The sequence below is a fragment of the Somniosus microcephalus genome, chromosome 1, assembly GCF_052327205.1.
Source record: "Somniosus microcephalus isolate GS21.2 chromosome 1, FLI_Smic_1.0, whole genome shotgun sequence".
NCBI classification, from domain to species: domain Eukaryota; kingdom Metazoa; phylum Chordata; class Chondrichthyes; order Squaliformes; family Somniosidae; genus Somniosus; species Somniosus microcephalus.
This window is the reverse complement of record NC_140987.1, coordinates 85,330,235-85,357,814: the sequence shown is the minus strand read 5'-3', so window position 1 is coordinate 85,357,814 and position 27,580 is coordinate 85,330,235. Positions and strand designations below refer to the sequence as shown.

The 27,580-nt window shown below is 41.5% G+C and overlaps 1 protein-coding gene across 7 annotated transcripts in view; it reads left to right on the top strand.

The window, feature by feature from the left end:
- The first annotated feature begins 441 nt into the window (after window positions 1–441).
- Window positions 442–27,580, top strand: part of mllt3 (MLLT3 super elongation complex subunit) — a 174,634-nt gene continuing 147,495 nt past the window's right edge. For 3 of the 7 annotated variants that reach the window (XM_085983964.1, XM_085983968.1, XM_085983979.1), the window contains exons 1-2: window positions 443–643; window positions 899–1,082. In XM_085983964.1, the coding sequence (XP_085840090.1) occupies window positions 632–643; window positions 899–1,082 (196 nt within the window). In that variant the 5' untranslated portion in view covers window positions 443–631. Of the gene's footprint in view, window positions 644–898; window positions 1,083–26,644; window positions 26,791–27,580 lie in introns of those variants that run through there. The other 4 variants (XM_085983961.1, XM_085983970.1, XM_085983983.1 and 1 more) reach the window with 4 other exon arrangements.

Sequence of the window (27,580 nt, the reverse complement as noted above, 5' to 3'; positions counted from 1 at the left end):
TATATGTGGGGTTGTGTTTCTATCTCCCCCTTGTATTGGTGTGTGTATATGTGGGGTTGTGTTTCTATCTCCCCCTTGTATTGGTGAGTATATGTGGGGTTGTGTTTCTATCTCCCCCTTGTATTGGTGAGTATATGTGGGGTTGTCTTTCTGTCTCCCCCTTGTATTGGTGTGTGTATATGTGGGGTTGTGTTTCTATCTCCCCCTTGTATTGGTGAGTATATGTGGGGTTGTGTTTCTATCTCCCCCTTGTATTGGTGTGTGTATATGTGGGGTTGTGTTTCTGTCTCCCCCTTGTATTGGTGTGTGTATATGTGGGGTTGTGTTTCTGTCTCCCCCTGTATTTGTCCATGGGATCTCTCTCTCTCAGTGGGAGAGTTGACTGTATCCAGTATTGAAGGTGCCGATGCTGCAGGCTGCTGTCTGTGAGAGAGAGAGGGGGGGAAGCGCGCATGCTCGGGGCGGCCGGACTCCCTCTCAGTCAGTAATAAGAGACAGAGACACAGAGAGAGAGAGAGTGAGTGTACAATGTCCGCCATCGGCGGGGGCTCCGTCTGCACTCTCACACCAAACACCTACAGCAACTCTCCACTTTGCATGAGCTGGCTCTGAGGCCTGTCTCTCTCCGAGGATGGCCGCCTCGGTAAGTAACCCGCGGCCAGACAGCCCCGTGCTTCTCTGGCGTTGAGTGGCCGAAAGCTGACAGCATTTTTGCCCGGAGTTTTGTTGGCACATGCCTGAGGATTGCAATAACCAGCCATATTTCCATAAGTACAGTACAGGGGGAGGGGGCTGGGAGCCTGGCGCCTTTGGCCGCTCCTGTCGCCGCTGGCTCCCGGCGCCGAGGCTTGTTCCTTTTTATTTTAATGTGGGTTTTTTCTCTCTCCGTGTGTTTCAGGGTGCCGCTGTTCAGGTTAAACTGGAGCTAGGCCATCGGGCCCAGGTTCGGAAAAAACCCACGGTTGAAGGTTTCACCCACGACTGGATGGTCTTTGTCAGGGGTCCGGAGCAGAGCAATATTCAGCACTTTGTGGAGAAAGTCGTCTTCCACTTGCACGACAGCTTCCCCAGACCCAAGCGGGGTAAGGAAACCGTGCAGGAGCAAAAAATATATATAATATTTTTAAAGGTTGTATTTTCTGTTGAGTTCTACCTTGCTGCTGCGGGTCGTAACCTCTTTGCGTTCATTTTTTGTTCAGGTGTCTTGGAACAGTCCGTAGGGGGTGGGTGGGTTAAAAAAAAATTGCAGCAAGGCATTTGCATTTGCAATAAGTTTAAAATATTGGTGTTTTGTTGCCGGTACGTTATTCAATGCAGTGCTGTCGCGATGCAACCTTTTGCATTGGGCTTCATATCTCGGGTATCGACAGCAACCTCACATTAAACTGGCAGCAATGATCTTCGAGACCAACTTGTTTGCAAGTGCTGGTTTGTTTGGTTGCACTGGATTGAGTGCACTTGTTGTTGAGAATTTTATTCGAAGTTTGCCTGTGTTTTGAGATGGTGGCAGAAAGTGTCTTGTCACTTTACGCGTTTGCTATCGGTTTGTTCTGTGATTCTGCTTTTATCAGACAAGTTGAGACAATACTAGGCATTTTTTCGTAAATCTTAGCGATTTGTTTTCGTTACCTATTTTTAAATAAATGCAGATAACCGCCTATGCACGGTTTGCATTTGGTTCGTCGGCTTTATACTTACAAGTTTCCAACCGCAAGTGGGTGTTTCTTTAAGTTAACATTGTACTAAGTGCGGTAGTGGCAAACACAGACAAGCGCGAAAGAATGGAAGCATTGCATTTAAAAGAACACTTGTCTACAAACCCAGACTTCTCCAATCAAAGCTTATTGATGTGGATGTAAAATACCTGAAATTCTAAGTAAAACTGGAAACACTCAGCAGGTCTCTCAGCATCTGAAAAGACAGGTTAACGTGTTGGAGTGCAGCCCCTTAATCAGACTCTAACTTCGCTTTGTAAAGCTTCGTAAAGTGTCAATTTACGCAGCAAACATGATTGGGAGGTGTCGGGAATGTTCCCAGAGCCTGGTAGACTTTACCATTTTATTTATAATTTCATGTCTTATGCGCTTTCTTTGCACAGCTGGAATTGCCTTGACTTGGGCTGGTCCCTGTTATGCAAAGCACTCTGAGCTGAGGTTGCTAGGTGCGCAGTTAATACCCTGATATAACGGTGTGAATTATGGTTAATGACAGACTTTATAACTGGTCCAGAGTGGGTTTAATTCATGTAATTGCCTGTCTGTGTGTTCGAGATCGAGAATCTGCCGGAGTGTCCGAGGACTGTTTCCAAACTGGCGCATTTCCTCCTTTTCCCGGCGTTTGGTTGTGTCAAGAAGCGCCCAGACCGGTCCCGCCGGGTGCCGCTGTGTTACAGCGATATGGAAACTGGGCTTACTGGGAGCAGGATAGTGAGGGAAGCCGCCCCATCAGGAACAGCGACATCACCGCCACCCCCAAAAAACCACTTTTTAATGTCAGAACTACACTTGCCAAAAAGCAGCATTTTAACGCTCCATACGGCCAGCCATCAAAAGCTGGTGCACCTTTTGGCTGGAAAGGAGGCGAGAGTATCTTCCTATTCAAATCCTGCAGTGTCTCCTTCTGAATTCAGTTTGATCCTGTTGCTTTTATTTTGCAAGTGCTGTTTAAACCCCACTTTCCCTATTCTGCAGTCGTTTGCTGATTTTTGGGGACCACTCAACCAGATCGACCAAGACAGAAGTAGTACCGTTTCATGGTTTTGCATAGGTCAACCTAAAAAAATGAGTGTCATATCTTCCTTTTAAAGTCTGGTACTTTATTAAAATTACTTGGTAGTTAACTTAATTTCAGTGTATGGCGAGGAAAACATTCCTTTCAAGAATTTTAACTTTGATCTAAGGTGTCATGCTTATTAAGACTTTGCATTGAAGGGGATGGGTATGCAAACTGTTTCTGCTGGGTCCAATCATTATTATAAGTAAACAGTGGAATGCTCCCTTTCCTAGTGACAACTGCTTGACTCATTGTTTAGGTAAATCACATGCTTCTCAATTCATATGTATACATAATGGAAAGAAGAATTGTACTGCCTTATGGCATTCTAGAAAGATCAGAGGGCCTGTGATCATCTTCATTTGTTTGTTCACTCCTTCATTCACCCATCCATTTATGAAATGTGGTACTTAACATCCCATGTTAGTTAAATTAGATTGTAGCCATGCTTGATTAATTATCAATTGATTCTGAAGTCCTTGGAGGAATACAATAGCACAGTAAATCTGAGACGGATTGCTCTACACTCACTCTTGTTTGTTATGGTAACTTAACTCTTTACTTTTGAACTTGTGTCAAAGGCTCTCTGTTGGTGTTTGTCTGGTGTTGTATACCTTGATAAATAACACCTGATATAATTTTGTCATGTAATGTGAGCCTAGCTGCTGTCTCCAACCTATAAAATTGAAAGTGACAGGAAAAACAATTTGTATGTTAACCAATTACATATGCAGCTTGTGGTAGTAGTTTTTCAAAAATAAATATATATGTCGATGGCTGGCTTTACAACAGCTTGCATTTGTCGAATACCTTTTGTAGGCCCAAGGTACTTCACATATCCGAGACTGCATCAAGCAGTGATCGGTTGGTTGAAATCATGGTGAAGAAAAAGGGAGGTTTTTAAAAGGAGGGACACTGCTGAGGGAGAAGCTCCCGGGCACCAAGTGGAGGGGGGATGGGGGGGGGTGAAGGACCGAGTTGAAAAGATGTACCTTCTTGGGAAGAGGAAAGGAAGAGAGAAAATTAGATACCCTATGAATAGGGGGTGCATGAAGAGTGAATGTGGGAGAACCTGTTGAAGGGAGAAGGAATGACATTGCAGAATGAGGAAGGAAAATGAAGAATAGGGAGAGGATTGCTATTGGGAGGGTATTTCTAGCTCTAGTCTTGGGATGTCTGCATCATAAAACAGTACATTCTCTGTCTCTCTGACTGTAGGGTTACATTTGCCATTTTGCTAAAATAGAATAACTCGTACAGAGAACTGTCATTCATAAAAATAACAATACTTCAGTTTCTAGTATTTCAAATACCTCAAACACAGTAACTTGAAGTTTGTATATATGCTACTGTAGCACTTTACACGAATGGAATTGTTAACTGCATTAAAATCCTTCATGTAAACAGCACTGTAACTTGAATATAACAGTAGTATATTTTGATTTCCAAAAGGCATTTGATAAGGTGCCACATAAAAGGTTATTACACAAGATTAGGACTCATGGGGTTGGGGGTAATATAGTAGCGTGGATAGAGGATTGGTTAACTGACAGAAAACAGAGAGTAGGGATAAATGGATCTTTTTCAGGTTGGCAGGCTGTAAGTGGTGGGGTGCTGCAAGGATCCGGGTTGGGGCCTTTACAATCTATATTAATGACCTAGATGAAGGGACCAAGTGTACTGTATCCAAGTTTGCTGATGATACAAAGCTAGGTGGGACAGTAAGCTGTGAGGAGAACACAGAGTCTGCAAAGGGATATAGATAGACTAAGTGAGTGGGCAGTAAGGTGGCAGATGGAGTATAATGTAGGGAAATGTGAGGTTATTCACTTTGGTAGGAAGAATAGGAAAAACACTTTTTTTTAAATGGTGAGAAACTTTCAGATGTTGGTGTTCAGAGAGATTTGGGTGTCCTCGTGCAAGAAACTGAAAGCTAGCATGCAGGTATAGCAAGCAGTAAGGAAGGCAAATGGCATGTTGGCCTTTATTGCAAGGGGGTTGGAGTATAAGAGTAAGGAAGACTTGCTACAATTGTACAGGGCCTTGGTGAGACCACACCTGGAGCACTGTGCACAGTTTTGGTCTCCTTATCTAAGGAAGGATATACTTGCCTTGGAGACGGTGCAACGAAGGTTCACTAGATTGATTCCTGGGATGAGAGGGCTGTCCTATGATGAGAGACTGTGTAGAATGGGCCTATACTCTCTGGAGTTTAGAAGAATGAGAGGTGATCTCATTGAAACATACAAGATTCTGAAGGGGATTGACAGGGTAGATGCTGAGAGGTTGTTTCCCCTGGCTAGAGTGTCTAGAACTGGGGGGCATAGTCTCAGGATAAGGGGTTGGCCATTTAAGACTGAGATGTGGAGGAATTTCTTCACTCAGAGGGTTGTGAATCTTTGGAATTCACTGCCCCAGAGGGCTGTGAATGCTGAATCTTTGAGTATATTCAATGCTGAGAGAGATAGATTTTTGGACTCTATGGGAATCGAGGTATATGGAGATCGGGCGGAAAAGTGGCGTTGAGGTCGATGATCAGCCATGATCTTATTGAATGGCGGGGCAGGCTCGAGGGGCCGTATGGCCTACTCTTATTTCTTATGTAAAAGTCACCTGTAGGAAGAACAAGCAAACTTGCATTTATATAGCACTTTTGATGTCATCTGGATGTCCTGAAGTGCTTCAGTCAATGAATTCCTTTTGAAGAGTAGTCATTGGCTGCTGCATTTACTTGCATAACAATGCAATAATCTATTTTGGTGGTGTTGGTTGAGAGATAAATATTGGTCAGGCCACCAGGAGAACTCCCCTGCTGTCCTTTGAATAGGGCCACAGGAATTTATGTGCATCTGAACAGGTAGATGTGGTCTTGGTTTAACATCTCATCTGACAGACCTGTACTGACCCTGATATGACTGAACTTTCTGGAGTTTGCTTCTGCTAAATACAACCTCTATAGAGTCCTCTTGTAAGAGATGCGAGAAGTCCCTATTTATTTAGGGGAAATGCCAGCTGATATTTATGAAAAAACATAGTCGTTTCATGCTCTTATTTTATATTATTGAGAAATATGGTGGATATAAATTCTGGTGACAAAATGCAAGCAAAAGACTTTCAAAATGCACCAGTATTTTCACTCCTAAATAAGATTTTACCCGTGTGAAATGATTTTCTTAACTTTCAATAATACAGGGTTTTTTTCTCTGACTGAAATGGAGTAGAAGGGAGCTCTTTTATCGATAGCTGCCAAGCTTGAGATTTTTTAACTGCGAAATGTTAAGGGATTTTGATTTGGAAAGACCCCACATTGGGCTTATCCATCAAAAGTTCATCTTGTACTGCTTTGCAAATTAGAGGTGACTCATCATCATTGTACATCCAAAGCTGAGCAGTCAAAACATAACTTTATTGGGTATTGGCTCCTGACACTCATGACCTGGAAGTGGGTGTGATTTTTTTAAGATGAAACCTGAGGATACCGCCTTGTGACTATATTCATGGTTAGACATGTCTGACAAGTGCAACAGTGGCTTTTTTTCTTAAATTGATTGGATTTGAGAGTGTCTTGAGGATTTATTTTTTGTTCATTGAACTGCAAGCTCTGTATGTGAAATAAAAGCAAAATACTGGAAATACACGGCATCTATAAAGAGAAAAGACGGGTTATGACACTAAGTCTGTACCCGGCAGCAGGCAACCTTAGTCGCAATAAGTTTCTAAATGGAGGTAAGCACGTTCAAAGGTCGCAAAAGATTTAGGGTTGTGATCGGTGGGAAGGGGATGGAGATGTTGCAGTCCTAGTTATATCTTAACAGTAGAGGATATGAAGAGTAGGTATAAGGCAACTATATTGTCAAGTGCTGGTGCTGCTGACCAGATATTGTTGATTGGTAAGAGTAATCAGCCTTATAAATTCACAAATAATGTTTCTTGGGCAGGCATTGACTAACATTCCAACCATATTCCTGTAATGGGTTATTTATGTGGCATTTCAGATTTCGGTTCTTAAAAGTATTTGCAACCAAGTTAGTAAAAGCATTGTAGGTTTTCTGTAGTGCCTAACTGCTGTCTGGACCTCCGACGAGGTATTTTTTTGGGGTGCTCATTTCTGTGTTCTTGATCTTTTGAAGAATGAATCAGCAAAATGATCTTTTTAGATCTGAATCAGGAGGGTGCTTAAAATGCAATTTTATATTGATGATTTGTGTAGTGGTGCCAGTTTTGGTAGGCTAAGAATATTTAAAACACAGAGAAAATGCCAGAAACACTCAGCAGGTCAAGTCTGCATCTGTGGAGAGAGCAAATGAGTTACTGATTCAGGTGTAGATCCTTTGTCAATGTTCTGATGAAGGGTCTACAGTTAAAATGTTAACCAGAGATGCTGACTGATTTTCTGAGGGTTTCCAGCATTTTCTGTTTCTGTTCTAGATTTCCAATATCTGCAGTTTTGCTTTTTATTTTTCATGAGTATTTAGTTGGGTTTGAAGCAAGTCTGGAAGCGCATACTGTATTAATGCTGCCACAACAAACTTATTTTTTAAATTGTCATCCTTCTCTTGCCCCTTTTTTATGTGCACACTGGGGAGCCCTTCCACCAATGCCAAGAAAACACCTGGGTTTTCACCAGACATGAGCCATGTCATGTTTGTGCTAATCGTGGTGAGGAATGCCAGTGCTGTAGATGGAACATTTTCCCTTTTTGAGCACTCCATGTCGGCAGCCATCAAGTGTGCCCAGATCAAGCATAGTGCAGCCAGATGCAGAGTAAATCATTCTCTGTGCACAAAAATTTGAAAGTGCAGACTGCAGAACTGAGATTCTTTCACATCCCACTTTCTCATTGAGTTACAATGGAAATTTAGTAAAATAATCTTGAACTTTTACAGAGAAAAATATCCCCAAGTTCCTTTCACCAGTGACCCTGTCCGGAACTGTCCCTTTGTTGTGTTTCTAAAACTCAGATGGAGACTTGAGATGTCTTTTGTATATGCTGTTTGAGTGTAATTAAATGGCTATGGTTTGTGACTGAGGCATTTACAGTAGTCACCTGATAACTCCTTTTTATATTGTGGCTGTTTATTAGATGGCATAAAGCAGTGCAGTCAGAACTGATAGATATGGATGCACTGCAAATTGGGTTTGATTGTTGGCATGTTCACACTGAGACTTGAAGAAATATCTTAAATGGGGTAGCAACAGACTACCCTCACTAACATGAGCTCGAGCGTAGGCAAGTGATTTGACATTTTGATGAATTTGATAGCCAGTCTAGTGTCCTGTGTGGGGGTTGGGGAAGCTTTGTATGCCATTCCTCCAGTAAAGCTGTCAAAGTATTTTCCTAAATGCTTATTGTTTTGGAAATTAAAAAAGCAAAATGATGGCTAGTGTTAATAAAATGTAATCCTTACCACCCCCCCACCGCCCCCATATCCTAAAAATGAACAAATAAGAGAATTCTCTGTTCTCTATTCCTGTCAAACCTTCTGCTCTGATTTAATTCAGGATTTTACCTCATTTATTGAAAGCTTGCATCAAGAGTTGAGGTTCACTGCACTAGATGGCAGTCTATTCCACAGTTGAAGGCTTTGCATATGAATTTGTTAAATGTTCTGTCTGTATGTGATCTTTGTCTTTTATTTACATCATGGGTGATTTCAGAATCTGTCAAGATTTAATTTTAAAATGATTATTAAATTAACTTTAAGGATTCCAAAAATTGGAGCAATAAAGTTTTTAATGGATGCAATTTTATGGCAAATCTGCTAATCGCTTATGAGTGCGATTGTGGGTGAAAAAGGAAGACGATGTATGTTTATTTTCAAAAGAAGCTTGTGGTCAAAAGCAAGTGGAGATGAGGTGGAAGATCAGCCATGATCTTATTAAATGGCGGAGCAGGCTCGACGGGCCGAATGGCCTACTCCTATTTCTTATATTCTTCAATGTTACTTTTCTATCATCTCCCATTTTTTAAATTGAGAATTTCACTTCTGAAGAAATTTACATGGTTTTTCTTCATGTTTCCACTATTTGTTGGAAGGGAAGGTGATGCATACTTTTAGTTTTGCAGTTTGATGTTAAAAGATGAATATTTATTAACCTATTAAAGTCTGCTCTCAGAAAGGGAGTGTTATTTGTCCCAGTAAAAAGTAGTCTCCATGGATCTGTCACCTACAAGCTGCCATTCGTGTAAGCAATAATTGGCACCCAGGATCAGGAACTGAGCAGATCCCCCTGCTTTGATGGCCTGGCAGGGGACAGAGCCATCTGTAAGTCTTCTGCTGAGACACCCAAATTGGTGGGTCCCCTAAAAGAACTTTAGGAACGTGCATAAATTGTGACTTTTTTTACACTGACCTTTTTATTGTGAGGGAAGACTTTCTACCGAAATCCTTCTATGCTCCAGTTACATTTCTATTTTAAGGGAACTTGACTTTGCAGAGCTTTTGGATTTCACTGAACAGAGAAAGTTTTGGAAGCTCAGGAAATAATTGAACACCTTTGTGCAACATTTTTATTTTAAATGTGCTGCTTTTTTGAGCATCACTTAATGCAAAGGTTTTGTGAAGCTTGTTGCTAGTCACCAAGGAGTTTTGTCTAATCTATTTCTAGACCAGTTGAACACTAAGTTGTTTTGATTCATCCCTACTTGTAGTCTCTGCCAAATGTAGTAAAAGTATTGTCCGGAGACAGTTAACTAAGTTTCTAGCCATCAAGCCCCAACGTTCAACTTGGTTTCCTTCAATCCCTTTGCCTTGCTGCACCTCAACTCCTTTTTTGACCCCACCCTCACTCCGCTCCCCTAATTCTTCCCTCATTTTTGTTTTTATCTTTTTTTTCACTCCTTCCATCTCCCCTCTCTCTGTCTCCCACCCACCCTTGAAGCACATTCGGGCATTTTGTAAACGAACAACTTGTATCTTTCGTCTTTATTTTTCACAACCACATGGTGTCCCAAAGCACTTGGCCAATGAAGTACTGTTTTATTTTTGTTGTGTAGTCACTGTTGTAATGTAGGAAATGCAGCAACCAATTTACACACAGCAGGGCCCCACAAACATCAGTGAGATAAATGGCCAGATAATCTTGCAGTTTAGTGGTGTTGTGAGGGATGCCTGTTGGCCAGGACAGCAGGTGAACGGGTGTGGAGGTGCACCCCTGCTCTTTGAATAGTGCCATGGGAGCATTTACATTCACCTGACAAACAAACTTGGTTTAAATGTAAGAGACAACCCTTCCAACTGTGCAGGATTCCGTCCATCCTTAAGTGTTAGCCTGCATTATGGGCTCCGGTCTTTGGAGTGGGGCTTGAACCCACAACCTTCTGACTACGAGGCAAGACTGCTACCACTAAGTCAGGGCTGATACTGAGGCACTATGAATGTAAATTGATGATGAATTGTATGTCACAACTAGTTTGAGGGATGAGTGAAAGCCTGGTTTAGAGTTTTGAAGAGGCTCTTGGAGGGGAGAGAAGTGGAGCGGTGAAGAGGTTTAGGAAAGGAGTTTTAGAGAGTGGGTCCATTACAACTGTGGGGGGGGGTGTGGAGGGGTGGGAAAGAGGTACAGGTGGGGAGATGCAGCACACAAAATGTTCAGTCAGAACCAAACAGTAGGGGAGGGATACAAGACTAGAGTAAGTTTATAGTAATAGGCAGGACACGACTGGGGGGGTTTTCAAGATGAGGATTTATTGTGCTGTATGTCAGTGAGAATGGAGGAGATGGGTATGTAAGACGTAGTGCAGGATAGGTTATAGGTGTCTCCATTTTAGACAAATTGGAGGATGGGAGGCCAGAAAAGAAGGGATTCAAATCATCAAGTCTAGAAATGGCAAGGGTTTTGGGGCTGGAGGTGCATAGCATGCAGTCTTTCTGATGGGATGTGGGGTTTGAAGCTCGGCTCTGTCAAATAGGTTGACAAAGTTGGAGATGGTCTAGTTCAGCCTGCGATACGGCCCAGGGAGGGAAATGAAATCAGTTTTCAATAGGGCAGATATTCTCGGGGGGCGGGGGGGGCCCGCCTTTCTGATAAGTTGGAGTAAGTCTTGCCTAATTCATGTTTTGATGTCGGAGAAGTGGTCGTGGAGTTGGACGTCATGAATATGGAAACTGACCCTGTGCTGCTGGATGATGCTGTGGAGCAGCATATAGCTAATGAGGAAGTAAAGGGGCCAAGGATAGATCCTTTGGTGATGCTGAAGATGACCATGTAGAAGCGGGAGGAGAAGCCATGGTTGAAGATGCGCTGACTGAGTTTGGATAGAGTGGATCCCCACAACAGTAGTCCATTGGAGCTAGATAGTGGAGAGGGATGGAATGGTCCACCATAACTAACACTGCAGATAAGTTGAGAAGTACAAGGAGGAATAGTGCACTATAATGAAAAAGACTTGCATTTAAATAGTGCCTTTCATGACCACCGGATGTCTCGAAGCGCTTTACAGCCAATGAAGTACTTTTGGCGTGTAGTCACTGTTGTACAGGAAACTTTGGTTTATCCAGAGGTTAACTGTCCGGAATGCTCGAGCCACCGGCAAAATTCAGGAGTCGGTTCAGTAAGTTTTTTTTCACCAGCCAGGCTCTGCAAGGTCTAGCTAAAGCTGTTGCTTAGCTACAGAGATGCTTGAAAGCTACGGCCGACTGTTTAGAAGCTGTTGCTACAGGGTTTGTTGCTAGATATGGAGCTCAAAAGCTTCTGTATGTTTTAACATTAGCGCTGGTTTGTCCGGCAGTTTCGATGGGACAGCAACAGCTCGGTCTCGTCGGTGCCGGATATCACAAAGTTTCCTGTAATGTGGGAAATAATCTGAAGACTTTGTTTGTGACATTGGCTAGGGCCAACTTGGTGTTGTAAGCGTGGGGAAAAAAATTGGACTGGAGAGATTCAAACAAAGTTTTGCGAGATGGTCACGGAAATGGGAGATTGACATGTTTGAGAACCTTTGGAGATTGAAGAAATGTTGGAGTAGTAGTTGGAGAGGATCAATTTAGTTTTGGGTGGGTTTTGAGTTTTTATGAGGAACGTGTGTGATGACTAGGTTTTAAAAAGGAGAAGGATGGTGCCTGTAGAAAAAAATCACTAATCCTATAAGCTAGCAGGGGAGTTAGTTGAAGTTGAGTTGGGGAAGGATCAAAAGACAAGAAGCTGGGTCTCGACAAGGTGGTTCATGAGGAAAGGGTATGGAGGGTGGGTGGGAGGCGATGGGGACTAACTGAAAAGTGTGCTTTGGGGCTGGAGTAGTTGGGTGACTTGGATTGTGGTGGGGGTGGGGTGGGGGGTGAGGTATAGTAAAGGCAGCTTTTGTGGATAGTGTCAATCTTGGACCAAGACCTCTGCCTTTCACACTTTGCACTGGAGGTGTGGATAAAAGCCTGGTACTAGACGTTGTTGAGGCTGATCTGGCGATGATCAGATTCCACGTGTGCTAGTTAAAGTAATTTATTTCTGGGTGATGTGTTTACTTGTCAAGCGAGGTTTAAGTTTTTACCCCTCAAGTTCTGTAATTTGTTATGCCTAATAAATACCATGTAATGAAGCTGAGAGATTTTACATAAATCCAAACAGTAATTGATGTAAGAGATTAAAATTGTATATGATACAAAATACCTCCAAAGAATTTAAAGGAATATATTTCAAAGTCATGGCTTACAATGACCTTGTGCTTTATTTGTAGGAAAATATTTTATTTGACTTCTTTGTTGGAGTCAAGAAAGCTTCCATTTATGATGGTGCTTTATGGCACTAAATTGCCAGTCTTCATGGCCTTTCCAAAGATTATTAAGAAGGGTAACCCTGACTTAGTTGATGGCACTCTTGCTTGTGAATTAGAAAGTTGTGGGTTCAAATCCTACTTGTATCTAATCTAGACTGATCCTTCAGTGCAGTACTGAGGGAGTGCGGTATTGTCATCACTACCCCCTTTTAGATGTGATGTGATGCTGAGGTTTTGTCTGCCTGTTAAAATGGTTGCAAGAGCTTCTGTGGCACTGTTTGTAGTACGGGGAGTTCTTCTGGTGTCCAGGCCAACATTTCTTCCTCGCCAACACCATCAAAACCGATTAACTGGTTATTCATCTCGTGGTTGCTTGTGGAGTCTTGCTGCGTGTAAATTGGCTGCTGTGTTTGCCTACATAACAATAGTGACTACACATCAAAAGTAATTCATTGGCTGTGAAGCACAAAGATATTGGATGGCAATGAAAGGTGCTATACAAATGCAAGGTTTTTTTCTCTACTGCCCACTTTAATTCTTTTTTTCAACTCCGCACCATTGTATTTGCTATTGCTCTTCCCCTTTCTCTCCTTTAGAGCACTCTACTTGCTCTCTTGCCATCACTTCTCCTCCAGTGCCTTGCATCGCACTTGTGTGCCAATACAACATAATCCTCCACTCAGGATTGTTCAGTGCTGATGCCAGGAGGGAGGGAAGACATTCGAAGTGTCTGTGCAGCAAAGATGGCAGCATTGATAGGAAGACTAGGAGTGGCAAGTTTTAATTTTTAAAAAAAAAGTGTAACATGCTACCAAAGTTCACTGGAAGAGTTTATCCTGGAGCATTCCTTTCAATTACATAGAGCAGAAACTGGTTTCAAGCAGTTAGTTAGTCTTTTGTTAAAATACTGTCTTACTTCAATCTAGATCTCACTTTATTTGAGCTCCAAATGAAATGGTTTACGGTCTTGTGTGTAAACACAACAGTTGTTCCAAAGGAAAAATAGCATAAGAAAAGCAATTTTGAGTTGATTTGTTGGGGTGTAAGATCTGTTGGCCTGGGCTGGAAATGTGTATGGCAGCTCATTTCTCATCCTCCCCGCCCCCCCCCCCCCCCCCCCCCCCCAATCTCAATTTGTAAGTTGCTTGCCTGTGTGGGTACTTAAATGTACAGACTTTCCAGTTTTCTTTTTAGTGATGCAGCTACAAAAATAAAATAGGACTTGATAGTCACACACACACTCACTCACCTGGAGTATTGTGTTCAATTCTGGCCACCGCACTTTAGAAGGATGTGAAGGCCTTAGAGAGGGTGCAGAAAAGATTTACGAGAATGGTTCCAGGGATGAGGGACTTCAGTTACGTGGATAGACTGGAGAAGCTGGGGTGGTTCTCTTTGGCGCAGAGAAGGTTGAGAGGAGATCTGATAAAGGTGTTCAAAATCATGAGGGGTCTGGACAGAGTAGATAGAGCGAAACTGTTCTCATTGGCAAAAGGGTCGAGAACCAGAGGACACCGGTTCAAGGTGATTGGCAAAAGAACCAAAGGCGACAAAACTTTTTTACTCAGCGAGTGGTTATGATCTGGAATGCACTGCCTGAAAGGGTGGTGGAGGCAGACTCGATCATGGCTTTCAAAAGGGAGTTGGATAAGTACCTGAAGGGTGGGGGAAAAAAATTGCAGGGCTACGGGGAAAGGGTGGGGGAGTCGGACTAGCTGAAGTGCTCTTGCAGAGAGCCGGCACGGGCTCGACGGGCAGAATGGCCTCCTTCTGTGCTGTAACCATTCTATGATTTGTAACCTTGTGCGGCCTCATTTTAATTTGTTCCCCCCCCCCCCCCCACCCAAAAAAAAATGGATTGGACTACAAAAACATCCTGGTTTCCTTTAAATTACATGGGGACAAGCTGACCTAAATTGTTGAAATAATGCGAAGTACTAATAACATTTGGTTTCACCGAGCAATTTTATAACGCAAACCTTTAAACTTATCCACATCTAGCTTGTGGAGTATATTTGTTTGTCTTTTTAAATTGAGAATTCTGGCCATGGTATTTCATTATTTAGTGTGCAGTTAATGTGTGTGAGCTGTAATTTTGTTGTAGAATACAAATTTCCTTTTATATGATTTGCATTTTTCATTATTCAAGCAGAACTAGTTGGCAATTATCACAAAGTTGGTAATGCTGTGATTAGCTTCAAATAGTCACATTGTCACTTTTTTCAGCTGTGGGTGAAAGGGCGTTAAAGTGCTTTTGGAAAAGATTCTCCAGTATAAATTACTTTATCTCATTTGTTTTTTGTGCATTTTTAGTGGAGCTACTTTTGCTAAATTTTAAATTACTTTACATATTAGGAATGAGTTTATTTATATTTTGGCACTCATGCAATGTACGATTGCACACTAGACACAAGTGTTAATCCTTCACAACTTCCAGTAGCTTTTATGCCTATCCTTGAATCCTGAAGTATATTCATTTGAGGAAGCATTTATCTTTGAATCTCACAAAAACATGTCAAAAGAATTGGTATGCCCAGGGTAACATGTTGAGGAAAGAGCTCACCAATTGCTTTGAACCTCAAGGCAAGCCTAGAAATCAAAGAGAATCCAAGAATTTGGCAGTAATTGTTTTATGACTTGCCAGAAATCATACCTAGCTTCTATAGGTAGAGCACAAAGGATGGCTTTGAAGTGACAGGTTGGTGCTGCTAGCAAGAAACAAAAAAAAAGAAATGGGAGAGCCAAGGGAGCTGGAAAGAACGTGTAAACAGGAACTGCACCATAAATGCAAATTCTTATGGTTTTCTCAATGAAAGGACTTCTCAGGAAGTAGTTTATTGAAGCATAGTTAATAAGGCTGTCTGCTGCTGGGTCACTTCCTCCTTAAATTGTGAGCTGTTGCAGATTACTTATTCTTTTAACATTTCTATCCTGCTCATAGGACAGTGAGCATCTGGAGTGCAAAAAGCCACAATTCATTGACATCAGTCTTCAGTAACACAATAATCCAAAATGGTTTCTGATTGTATATGAATACAAAACACAGTAACTTGGAAGTTGCAGTAAGCTTGAAGTAACATTTTCCTTGATTTGCATTTTAAGTAGGTGAATGCTGTGGTGGGGACTAGGAACATTTGTGCCATGTTATGACCAGAAATATGGTTTTTGCAACCTCACTGTTGGATCTAATCCAGATAACTGGTTATTAGCTATTTGTACTAATGTCCTTAAAGACTTTTTAGCCTGCAAGCTAACCTTTTAAGATGTTTTTGCCTTGTTTAAGACCATAAAATGCTTAAAGAATGTAGTGTTGCAGTTGTAAGATCTATCCCAATTTCCCAAGTAACAGTCAGGTTGCAGTTGCTATGTATCTACAGTGGTAGTTTTAGGACCTGAATTGTCTTGTGGGCTGTCGGCAGTAAAACCCTGCACATGGCATGCATTGATTGAGCCTTTCTTTCTCCCTCTATCCCCGGTGGCTATTTTTCATCTTGGAAAAGCCTGAGTGCCAGTGCCTGCTTTCTCACAACATTAAAATTACATCGCTAAGTTTATAAAGTGCCTCGAGAGCCTGAGCACTTTTCTCTGCTCCAAAAAGACATGAAGTTTCTCTCCACCCTGTGAGCAGCCCAGTTGTGAGCTTGCCTCCTGGAAGGGGGTGGGTGGGGGACTGGCAATGCTTAGCTTTAGTGTTCTTGAGAATCAGATTGCAAGCTGAATTCTGAGTTATGCTGCCATTTGTGTTGATTTATTCAAAAATCTACTTTGCATCATTGCAAAATATGCATTTTAATTGCAGTCCTGGGCTATCTGTTTTTGGTCAACCATTGCCTCAACCACACCCTAAGCAATCCGTATAGCTCATTATCTATCACTGTGGAATGTACAATATCCCATGTACCCTACCCCAATGTGTTCTAGCCAAGAACAATCCCAATTTAATAGTTCCTCCAGTAAATGATGACAAAAAAGGACAATCTATAACTGGCTTGTAGATAGTGTTTCATATCCTGGAGCAACTATTCCAAGACAACATTTGTTCATTTTGAGTTCAAAAATAGTTTTAAGTACACCTCCTACCAGTTGGATTCAAATGGAAGGAAAGTTGTCCCTACTGTTGGGATTGCATGGTTTCCTTTGCTGTTGATTCCCACACTTTTTTGTGATTATTGCTTTGCTCAGCAAAATACAACAAATTGAAGTCTATTTTTGAATGGCATTTGTCAGACCAGGCAATGTATTTTTTTTTAGAAGTTGTTGAACATAAGTGCAAACAGTGCAACTTTTAACTTTTTTTAGCACTTAAGTTGTGTTGCTTAGACCCCAGTGGTCTGATTTTTAAGCTAGTCTTTAGACACGTCTGACTATTCAAAATACCAATCTTGCTGACATACTTTTTTTTAACCAAATGGACGTAACAAATTGTCAACTACAAAGGACCTGCAGTTTTTTTCTCTCGCTAAACTCTATGATCTTTACTACAACTGCAATTGGGGGTGGTGGTCCTGTTTGTTTTTACACATAAGCAGATGAATATACTGAAACCTTGTTAAAGCAGTAACAGACTCCATGTAGTCAGGTAGTCACTCTGAAAGCAAGGGCACCTATGTAGAACTGATCTTACAAGAATGGTGCTAGATCTTGCACTGCCTGATGACTTATTTTCTTTTCCTTTGATGGGAATATGATTTATTCATCCCTCAATTTTCTCTTCTCTCTCCCCTTGAAGATTTTTTTTGTGGGGGGGGGGGGCGGTTGTACGTTCTACGGATGCCAGCAGTCTCCAGTACTTCACCCAAGAGCTCATCACATGAGTCTAGACAGTGAATGTTGGCAGAATATTCAACTGTGGAGACCATCACAGCCAATCCTGATTCCCCTCCTTGCACAGCAATCTTGTAATAGTCATGTGCCTGTCTATACATTACTGGGCACAAATGTTTTATTCTCCACTACACATTTCAACTATTCAACATGCATGTCAAGGAAATAGCCTTGAGGCAATCCTATTTTGTTTTCATATAATCATAAGCTACTTTTGGATTATGTTTGGTGTTGAGACTGTCAATGCGATAAGTTGTTACTCTGTGCTTCTAAATACGCATTCTTTCCAGTGTGGTATGGATAGCAATCAAAAGCAGAAAGTCTTGTATTATTTTTCCACGTTCCTCATTACCCCAGGGACATTGAATCTAGTTCAAGAACCTCCACTGTTGTCCTGGATTAGAACAGCCAACTCGGCACAAAGCTGAGACTTGCTGATCTCCATAGCTTGTTGCTGTATCTAGCTTTTACCCACTCGGCCATGCTTCTGTCATGTGTATCATCAATGTAGATGTTTTCGATGAGAATTGGCTAGGGTAAAACAAATTTGCCTTTAAAATTGATATTCACTGAGGGGGGGGGGGATTAATTCTGAAAAGGTCCCTTCAACTTTGATAATCTGTGACTTAACATTATCTTTGATCCAAGATAATAAGATATTCCATTCATCAACACTTTTTATGGCACAATTTTAGGTTTGATGTTTCCCTTCCTCTCGCCCCCAAAAATGGAGGGAGGTGCTGAGAAATGGGGCACGTCTTTTCTGGTACTCTGTGCAAACATGGAGCACTCCATGTCCAGTGTAGCACAGCTTGCTACCAAGGTAAAGCTACCAAGGTAAAGCTTCCTCTTCTTTGCCCAACATGTGCTTTATACCCAACTTTGGAGTGCTTCATTGCACATTAAAAAAAAACTCATCTGTTTTGGTGGACTGTCTGAGTACCAGTTTCTACTGATGCTACAGTTTTATATTGTGGCTTGCTCCACTAGGAACCAGATTGAAACTATCCCTATTGTTCTTGTAGGACTCTTGCCGTGCATTCACACTGCACATTTAGCGTCTGAGAAGCTGCTTTGGTTTTGCACCACTGTTAAACTTCAGTGTCAAGGCCTGATTATATATTTATAAATTTGATCCTTGATCTGCACAGAATTAACTGGTTTCAGTGTGATAATAGTGGGGGCAGTATAGTTAGAATATTTTGTCCCACTCCTTAACCTGAGTTCCTGCTTCTCATTGCACTCCAGTGGGCATCGGATCAGTCTCGAATTTATTTGTGACAAATGGATACTTGATTGACGTACGGGAGAGTGGAACCGTGCCCTCATGTAACTTAGTGCATTGAGAAGGGGAGAAACTGAGGAGGGGAAAGTAGGCGTTTTAATTGAGGAAAAAAATCTGTTTGTAAATTAAATTATTTTTCAATAATAGTTTAACCTATGACCATAAATTAGTTAAAGGTGGGAGTTCTAATGCATTTATTTTGATAACTAAACAAATTTTTTCATAGCAAAACAGAAAAAGCTAGAAACCCGCAGTAGGTCAATCAGCATCTGTGAAGAGAACAGATGGTCTGTGTTTCAGGTGCATGCCTTTTTTTTCCAGAAAGCTTTTTCATTAAAACCACTTAGTTCGGCCTATCTGTGGCTGTTATGGGACCAGGAGTGATTGGTGCAATCAGGGCTTCACGGCTTTTGGTTATAAAATAGCATATTGCTGGACACGGCACGAAAAATGCCAATGATGCTGTATTTGTGTTGGTTTTATTTTTAAAGAAAGTAATGAGTGGAATCTTTGAGCTGTTGAGGTAAAAGGGTTAACTTTTATGTATTGCAAAAAGACAAAAAAAAAATAAAGCTTTGTGCAGAAAGTAAAATTCAAGCACAAGTCACATTTTTAGTGCTTATGGGGTTTAACTGTTAATTTAATTTTAACCACTAATAGATGCAATTGTTGAAAGGGGTGCATGTCCTTTTTTAAGATCAAATTTGGTCCTATGTTTGATCTTCGAATCTGATTTTAAAAAAAAAATCAGATATCTTCATGCTCGTCGGCTAGATCAAATCTTTTTGATATTTGGTGCACCACGAATCAATTCAGCTGCCAGACTGCATCATTTTCATCATTTGTGCTGAATAACTTATTTAAATAGGTTAGTGGCCATCTTTAGCAAATGATCATACACAATGGAAATCCGACGTTTTCCTGAGAACTTGCTAGCTGTGTGCTAGGATTAAAGGCTCAGGCTGAAGATTTTTATTCCTCATTGTAACCCTTGATACTTTTCTTTCTGTTCACAACCCCCTTCCTCTTTCCCTTCATTTTTCACCGTCCTCGAAAGTGCCAGCTTTGATTCCACAGATGCAGGCTGGCTTCGAGTACCGTATCCCAGTGACCATTCTACATGTGTGAGCCTAGACGATAACTGCCAGCAAGCTATTCAACTTGTGAAAGTGTTCTAACAGATCTAGTTCCTATACACATGTTCCGATTTTCCAACTGGAATCGCTGGCTAGTGATCAGGAGTAAGAACCCTGATTAATACACTTTTTTTTTTTTAACCACTTTTTTTTGCCCCTATTGCAGAAATGTTGAGGCCATTTGCAGCACCCTACTAGGTATCTCGACGCAGTATGGCGATTGGGTCCCTATTGGTCTGTGGCTGTTTCACGCTGGAAAATATACAACCCAAAGAGCAACTGAGAACTGTAGTTTTCCTGTTATTTTCCAAAAAAGTTAATGGAATACTAGCAATGATGCCCAAATTTAGATTTCTACTGAAAAAGCTTAACAAACCATATTTAGTGCAGGCTTTGTATAAAGTTTGTTCTGTTTTGTAATAGCCAACAATATTGCACCACAAACAGGCAACAAGTGTTATGACTTGAATGCTTAATGAACATGTTGGGAGTAATTTTCCGACTTTGCCTGCTGGGAAAGTCGTGCACATGCTCTGCATGATTTTTCCGACCACTGCGGTCAAAGTTATGCACACAACGTGCTGCATTTCCGATATGTGCTCCCAGTGAGCGAGGTTTCCCATTGGGAATGCAAAGTCAGAAACTAACCCCTCTTGTATTTTTTTTATGTAGAGATTTGAACCCTCCAAATGTAGCTGTAGGACTAAATTACTGTAAAAACCATTTGCAGTAGTCCCATATGTTCACGAGCTTGCGAAATCTGACTGCAATCGTAATATATGCTCTGATACTTCGTGTCAAAAGAAATCATGACTTTTTAAAATTTGAATTCAGTAAGCCTAATCATGATTTTTAAACCTTGCTGTGTGGGCACCCCCTGCAAGTTTATGATGCCCTCTTTGGGGGACTGCCCTAACTCCCTAAAGATATGACAGATACTCAAAAGCAACAATGTTACCGAAAATGTTGTTTCTGTTGCTTTATTTATTGCATTTAAAAAATATATTATAATGACAAAAAAGGAAGTTTGCTGTCAAGCAGACAGAAATATGACCTTGGGGACCCCTTGGCATCTGGTGACTTCAGTTTAAAAACCAATGATTTTAAATGAAGGAGAAACTGAATTGAAGTATAAATAGTTCAAACACCCTTGATTCAGATACAATGAGTCCATCTTAAAAAAATGCCCACATCCTGTAGGCAGATTGAAACCATTTAAGTTTGGATTTAGATGTCAGCCCTAATCAAAACCAGTTCACTTCAACTCACAAGTCTGAGTTCCTGCTCGTGCTATTAGAATAGTACATATTTAGTGCTGATATTTTATATGAATGGCATCTTTCAAACCTGCTTTGGATAATAGTATCCAGATTTCATGTTGTGGAACATTTTTTAAGTAATGTATTCATTTGTGCTAGTGAATGGATTAAATAATTCGGTGCTATTAACAGCTTTCCCTTTTTTTTAGTATAGTTTTAAAACTTGCTTATAAAGTTTTATACAGCCCTGTTCTTGTTCCCCTTGGCTGCGATTAAACAGTCAGCTAACCGTTTGAAACTTTGGTTAAAGGTGCATGGAAAAGTTTTGAAGCCCCACAACATAGGATTGTCATCCATCTTTATAATGCTAGACTCTCATTTTATTGAGTTGCATGGTTTAAAATTAAAACTGCTCTTCCCACACCTGCACAAACCAATCGTTTTCAGATTTTAAAAATCGAGTAACCTGTGATTGTAATCTAATGCAATTACACGACAATAAGTGAACCTCCGTGATTTCCATCCCACAATAGGCCAGATGATCCCAATTGAGAAAATTCACTAGGCTACAGACTAAACTGGTCTAAAAAAAAAAGTTAATTTTATAGTACAGGTCTTTTCTGGGTATCAAATTGTGTGCAAATGGTATATGTAAAATAAGTTGTACGGAAATTATTCTGCGATTTGGGATATGCTAATATAGGTTTTTTTAAAAATAATAGGGAAATCCTGGAACTTCAAACCCTGTCCATTGTGTTTAGTGACTGGATAGAAGAACAAGACTGTACTGTAAACTGGTCAAGGGAACTTTAATTTTGCCCGTCCTCGAGCAAATACAAATTATTTGCATTATTGTAAGTTAAATAATTTCTGAGGGACCAATGTCATCCTCCTTTTCTCTACTACATTTTTGGAACTGGAGTGGTTTGACTTGTGGACAAGAGCCAGTGGAAGTGTAATCCAACCACAATTGTGTGCTGCTTAACTGCTGAAGAGAAATGAGCACAGTGTGGTTTTGTTTAAAGAAATTCTTTATGGGTAGAGGAAAAGAGATTCTATTGCCACGTAACTGCAGCTTGGATTAGGTTCTGGATAGTGTATTCCATATTGTATCACGTGATGGTAGAATGCACTGAACAAAACATTTATGTGGTAACCTGTGTCTGCACAATATAGCTTTACATTTTTTTTAAATTGAGGTTAGTAGATTTGTTTAGAACTACATATTCTGCTTTCTGAGCATCAAAGCAAGTATAAAGTAAGACTAATTCTCCCTATTCATTATCCCTTCCCACCAAAGAGCTTTAACATAAATGGGTACTTTACAGTTACCATTGGATACATAGCTTCATGATATCCCGGCTTGGGCTGCCTGACCTGCTACTGTCTGGTTTCAGATGGTAATGAGGAAGGCAGGAAATGGGTTGGAGAGTTGTTCAAGTTCTCCGCCATCAGCCACCATTTGAGATTTCCCATCAATATTTGGTCTTGTGTCTTGCTATCCGCCTCCACTAATACGCTTGGGAAAAGGGTTTCACATTTAAAGGGCAAACCCGGATTTTTTTTTTTGTGCTAGGTCAAGCAGGATTTAAAAAAAAAAAAAAAAAAAATTGCTGTAGCTATTTCCCCCCACAAATGAGGTGACATAAATACTGCTGGGAGCCAGCCACCGGATGACAAATAAACAACCCCAGAAGATCCATCAGGGTCATCACTCTTAAACAGCCCACCGTGCAGCACCAGTGCCTGATCTCAAGGAGTGATCATGATTCTCCACGGCAATGAGTATGCAATCTCTGCTGTATCACTGTGGGGAGCACAAAGCATCCAGAATAAGCATTGGTAGAGACATTGAAGTAGGTCCTACCCTGTCAATATTGATTTGCTTGGGGGACACAGTTGAGAAATGGGAGAAAATAACTGACGGGGGGGGGGGGAGAGAAGTGTTCCCTCTAGGATATTCCTTTTTATCATTCTCCATCCAGCACACATCATGGGAGTATAGTCCAGCATCACAAGTTGTGGAGAAACAAAGTATTGAAAATCCGCACGCATGGTGCAGATACTTTGTACTACATTTTTGGTCGTCTACCCGTCACACAGTACCCTGAGACCTGTGACACTGGTTTGTTTTTCTAGCTAAAGGTTCATTGCTGCTTGTGTCAGACTAATTGTGACAAATTGTCCGGTCTTTTTAGGTTAGATTAAACTGACACGGTATCAAATATTGTGTTCATTAATCTTCTCTGTCCAGGCTTTTGTGGTTCTTTCAGGTTTCTCAAGAGACTGATGCCAATGAATCTCTAGAAAAATAAGAAAAAGTAAGAGGCTGTCCTTTTCAAGAAAAGCATACAGAAGTTGTGCTTTTTCTGGTTGTATGGAAATACCAGTGACTAATCCTGTGCTCCCAAAATGATGAGAGCAAATGAAGCAGGCAAAAACAAATGAGCAGTTGAATACAAGGCACAAAGCTAAATTTGATCAGTTTGCCCCAGCTGTCATGTGTTTTACTGTACGGCACTGACCCATGTAATACATCATAAACCAAGTAAGTGCCTCCATAACTGGATCAACAAGTCTGCAGCAACATCTGCCAAAGGCTTTAAATACTGTGGAAAATGCAATAATCCATTCACAATTGCTGCAGCTTCCAAGTGTTGAATAAAATGTTTCTCTACTAGACATGGTGCTGTAACTTGCCAAATTTGCCTTGGATTCAAAAAATACACCCATCATGAATGGCTAAACTGTTTTCCACAACAATATGCTGAGCATAGTAAGTGAAATCTAGCCATGCCCAATCGGGCATCATGGAACGCCAATTGGCACTAGTTCACCCCAAGTGAAAGATCTGGACATCATTCAGGACATTTTCAAGAGTTGGAGCATCTAAAGGCAGGCATGTTTTCCTCTTCTGACAACCACCTACATTTTCCTGGATAGAAAGGTGTGTGTTTCCATAGTTTTCCTGATCCCACTAGTAACTTCAAAGGTGTGAACAGGCATGGGGGTGGGTGGGTGGGGGGGGTGGTGTCTCTGCAGGGCGTCTACTAATAGAGTTTATACAAGAGACGGAAAGAAAAAATGTGCAATGGTGTTCTAAGCCATCTGACATGATGATTTGTATTTCAGGTCATCTTTCAAAATTCTTTGATGTTGATGTACAGCCTTGTTCTATTTGGGTTTGTGTTGTAGCTGGTTCAAGTTTTTATGATTGTTGGAGGGGCAGCCATTGAAGCATTTTATACAAACTAAAATTTCAGAATGCTGCTCTGTAATACTGCATATGCGTATCCACTTTGAGACAATGGAATTGTTGTGCCACAGATTTTGTGAATACAAACAAATTTTGGGTGCCATTTACTGTTCTGTGGGGAAATATCTTTTCAGCAGAGATGGAAGGAACTGGTACAATGGGGCAAGTAGTTTATCCCTCCCACACAAGTCAGAACTAGAACATCCTTTCCACTATGTGGATGCTTGAAGAATCTTCAGTTGTGTGCCTTCCCCAGAAAAGTTTTAATCCGTCTCTGCAGTTATTACTTTCTTGTGGTGCAAAGATCCACGTTAAGCCAGTAACAAAAGAATGTGTAGCCAAATGGATAGTTGTGCATTCTACACTCTACTATCTTGCAGGAAGAAGCCCGGGGACAATTGAAGCGGGAATCTGTGTGATGGGACCAGTGGTGTCCCGCAGGAATCTGTGTTGGGGCCTCAACTATTCACAGTATTTATTAACGACTTGGATGATGGCACAGAAAGTCATATCCAAATTTGCCCATGACGTAAATTCAGCGAAGATTCACCAGGCTGATACCTGGGATGGCAGGAATGACGTATGAGGAGAGGTTGGTTCGATTGGGCTTATACTCACTGGAGTTTAGAAGAATGAGGGGGGATCGCATTGAAACTTATAAAATTCTGACAGGACTGGACAGACTAGATGCAGGAAGGATGTTCCTGATGGTCGGGGAGTCCAGAACCAGGGGTCACAGTCTAAAGATAAGGGGTAAGCCATTTAGGACAGAAATGAGGAGGAATTTCTTCACCCAGAGAGTGGGGAACCTGTGGAATTCTCTACCACAAGGCAGTAGCAGCCAATTCATTAAATATATTCAAGAAGGAGTTGGATATATTTCTTAAGGCTAAAGGGATCAAGGGATATGGGGAGAAAGCAGGGACAGGTTACTGAATTTGGATGATCAGCCATGATCGCATTGAATGGTGGAGCAGGCTCGAGAGGCCGAATGGCCTACTCCTGCTCCTAGCTTCTGTGTTTCTATGTAAAGATAGGCGGCAGTGTAGATGAAAGTATAAAATTACAAAGGGATATCAATCAGTTAAGAGAATGGGCAAAACTGTGGCAAATGGATTTCAATGTAGGCAAGTGAGTTCATCTACTTTGGACCTAAAAAGAATAGAACAGGGTATTTTCTAAATGGTGGAAAGCTAAAAACAGTGGAGGTCCAAAGAGACTTTTGTGGGTGGAGAGAGGGGGAGAGATTGGGTCCAGGTACATAGATCATTAAAATGTCATGAACACGTACAGAAAATAATCAAAAAGGCTAATGGAATGCTGGTCTTTATATCTAGAGGACTAGAATACAAGGGGGTAGAAGTTATGCTGCAGCTATACAAAACCCTGGTTAGACCACACCTGGAGTCTTGTGAGCAGTTCTGGGCACCACACCGTAGGAAAGTTATATTGGCCTTGGCAGTGTAGGTTTACCAGAATGATACCCAGACTTCAAGGGTTAAATTACGAGGAGAGATTACACAAATTAGGGTTGTAGTACCTAGAATTTAGAAGGTTAAGGGGTTATCTGATCGAAGTTTTCAAGATATTAAGGGGAACAGATAGGGTAGATAGAGAAACTATTTCCGCTGGTTGGGGAGTCTCTGACTAGGGAGCACAGTCTAAAAATTCGAGCCAGACCTTTTCAGGAGCGAAATTTGGAAACGCTTCTACACACAAAGGGTAGTAGAAGTTTGGAACTCTACTCTGCAAACGGCAATTGATGCTAGATCAATTGTTAATTTTAAATCTGAGATTGATTTTTGTTAACTAAAGGTATTAAAGGATATGGGCCAAAGGCGGGTATATGGAGTTCGGTCGCAGATCAGCCGTGATCTCATTGAATGGCGGTACAAGCTCGAGGGGCTCAATGGCCTACTCCTGTTTCTATGACGGCCATTTTATGGCTGCTCCTTGGGAATCTCTCATTTGGATTCCAATTGATAATATACACTCGGCTGCCTCATGGAGCAATTTTCAGTCATTCACTAAAGATTACTGTCTAGATTTGACCTATCTTTGTCACATTGGTCCCAACAGCTGGTGTTTTTTCTCTCTCCCCTCCACTTCAGTAGGCTAAAATACAGTGTGTGAAGGATGCAAAATGATGAAGCAACTTAGATTTTACCTTTTACAGGGTTGGCTTCATTCTTCAAATAGTGTGCATTCTGCAGACACCAGGCCTCAACCTATCTATTTGGAGGCACAGCAGGGGCATAGTTTTGTGATGGAGTTTGTGTTTTAACTAGATTTTGTACAGCTTCAGGCAAAAATCCAGTGGCACAGACCCTATATAGTATCAATTTTGGCATCTTTAACAGTGTTGAAACTGAAGTGCACATTTGTATTTGTATGATGCAGGAGACCACGTGTGACACTACTTGTATGCAATATCATGGCATTTATATACATGCTCAGTACATGGTTTCCCAGAACTTGAGCAAGGCTATGCTGTTGTGATGTGGCAAGGATGCCTATCATTCAAAGAACAAAGAAGCTCCTACAAGGTAGGTGATCTTTTTCCTTTGTAAATTTTAAGGATTTCAACAAGAGAAGGGTATGCTAACTCCAAACAATGTGGGAGGGCGGGATTCAACTTCACCCAAAACGGGCGTAAGTATGGCGGAGTGGCCACACAACGTTCGAAGTCGGTGTAGGGACGCCCGAGCAGGTTTTGGGTGCAGGTGCTATTTGATAGCTACCAGCGAGCTGTGGGTGCTAAATGGGCACCCTACTGCAGCTCGTCTGTTGTAAGAAGGTGGGAAATTGGCCATCTCCTGCACTGAGCTTGCCAGCAGTTTGGACCGGAGGGGAGAGAGCCAATCTCTTGAGTGGTCAAGCACTGGCCAGCAATAGGCCACCGTATTTTTGTGGAGCCAGGAGGAGCATTTCTGCTCCTGCTGGTTCCACAAAAGTTCCGTCCCAAAAATCTGGGCTTTGAGCATGACCGCTGATTCAGATGTTCGCTGCCAGGTACAAGAGTGGAGCCTATGCAGCGTGTGCTCTGTCCATTTGTACCTGAAAGTAGCAGATGCCATCTTGCAACTAGTGTAGAACTGCGATTTGCATATTTAAGCAGCCTCCTGCCCAAAATGTGAGCTTGCCGCTTGCCCATTTGAGTCCGCCTGAAAACTGCGGGCCATGGGAGTCAGTGGGGTGGTTGAAGAGTACCCCTAGGCTGCACATTTTTTTTTCAGCGAAGAACAGGTGGCCGGCAGTTAAAAATCTTTTTTTTCCCCTCCAAGTTGTGTAGTTATATTGTGGACTTCAAAACAAACGTGCAGTTTTGTTTTTATA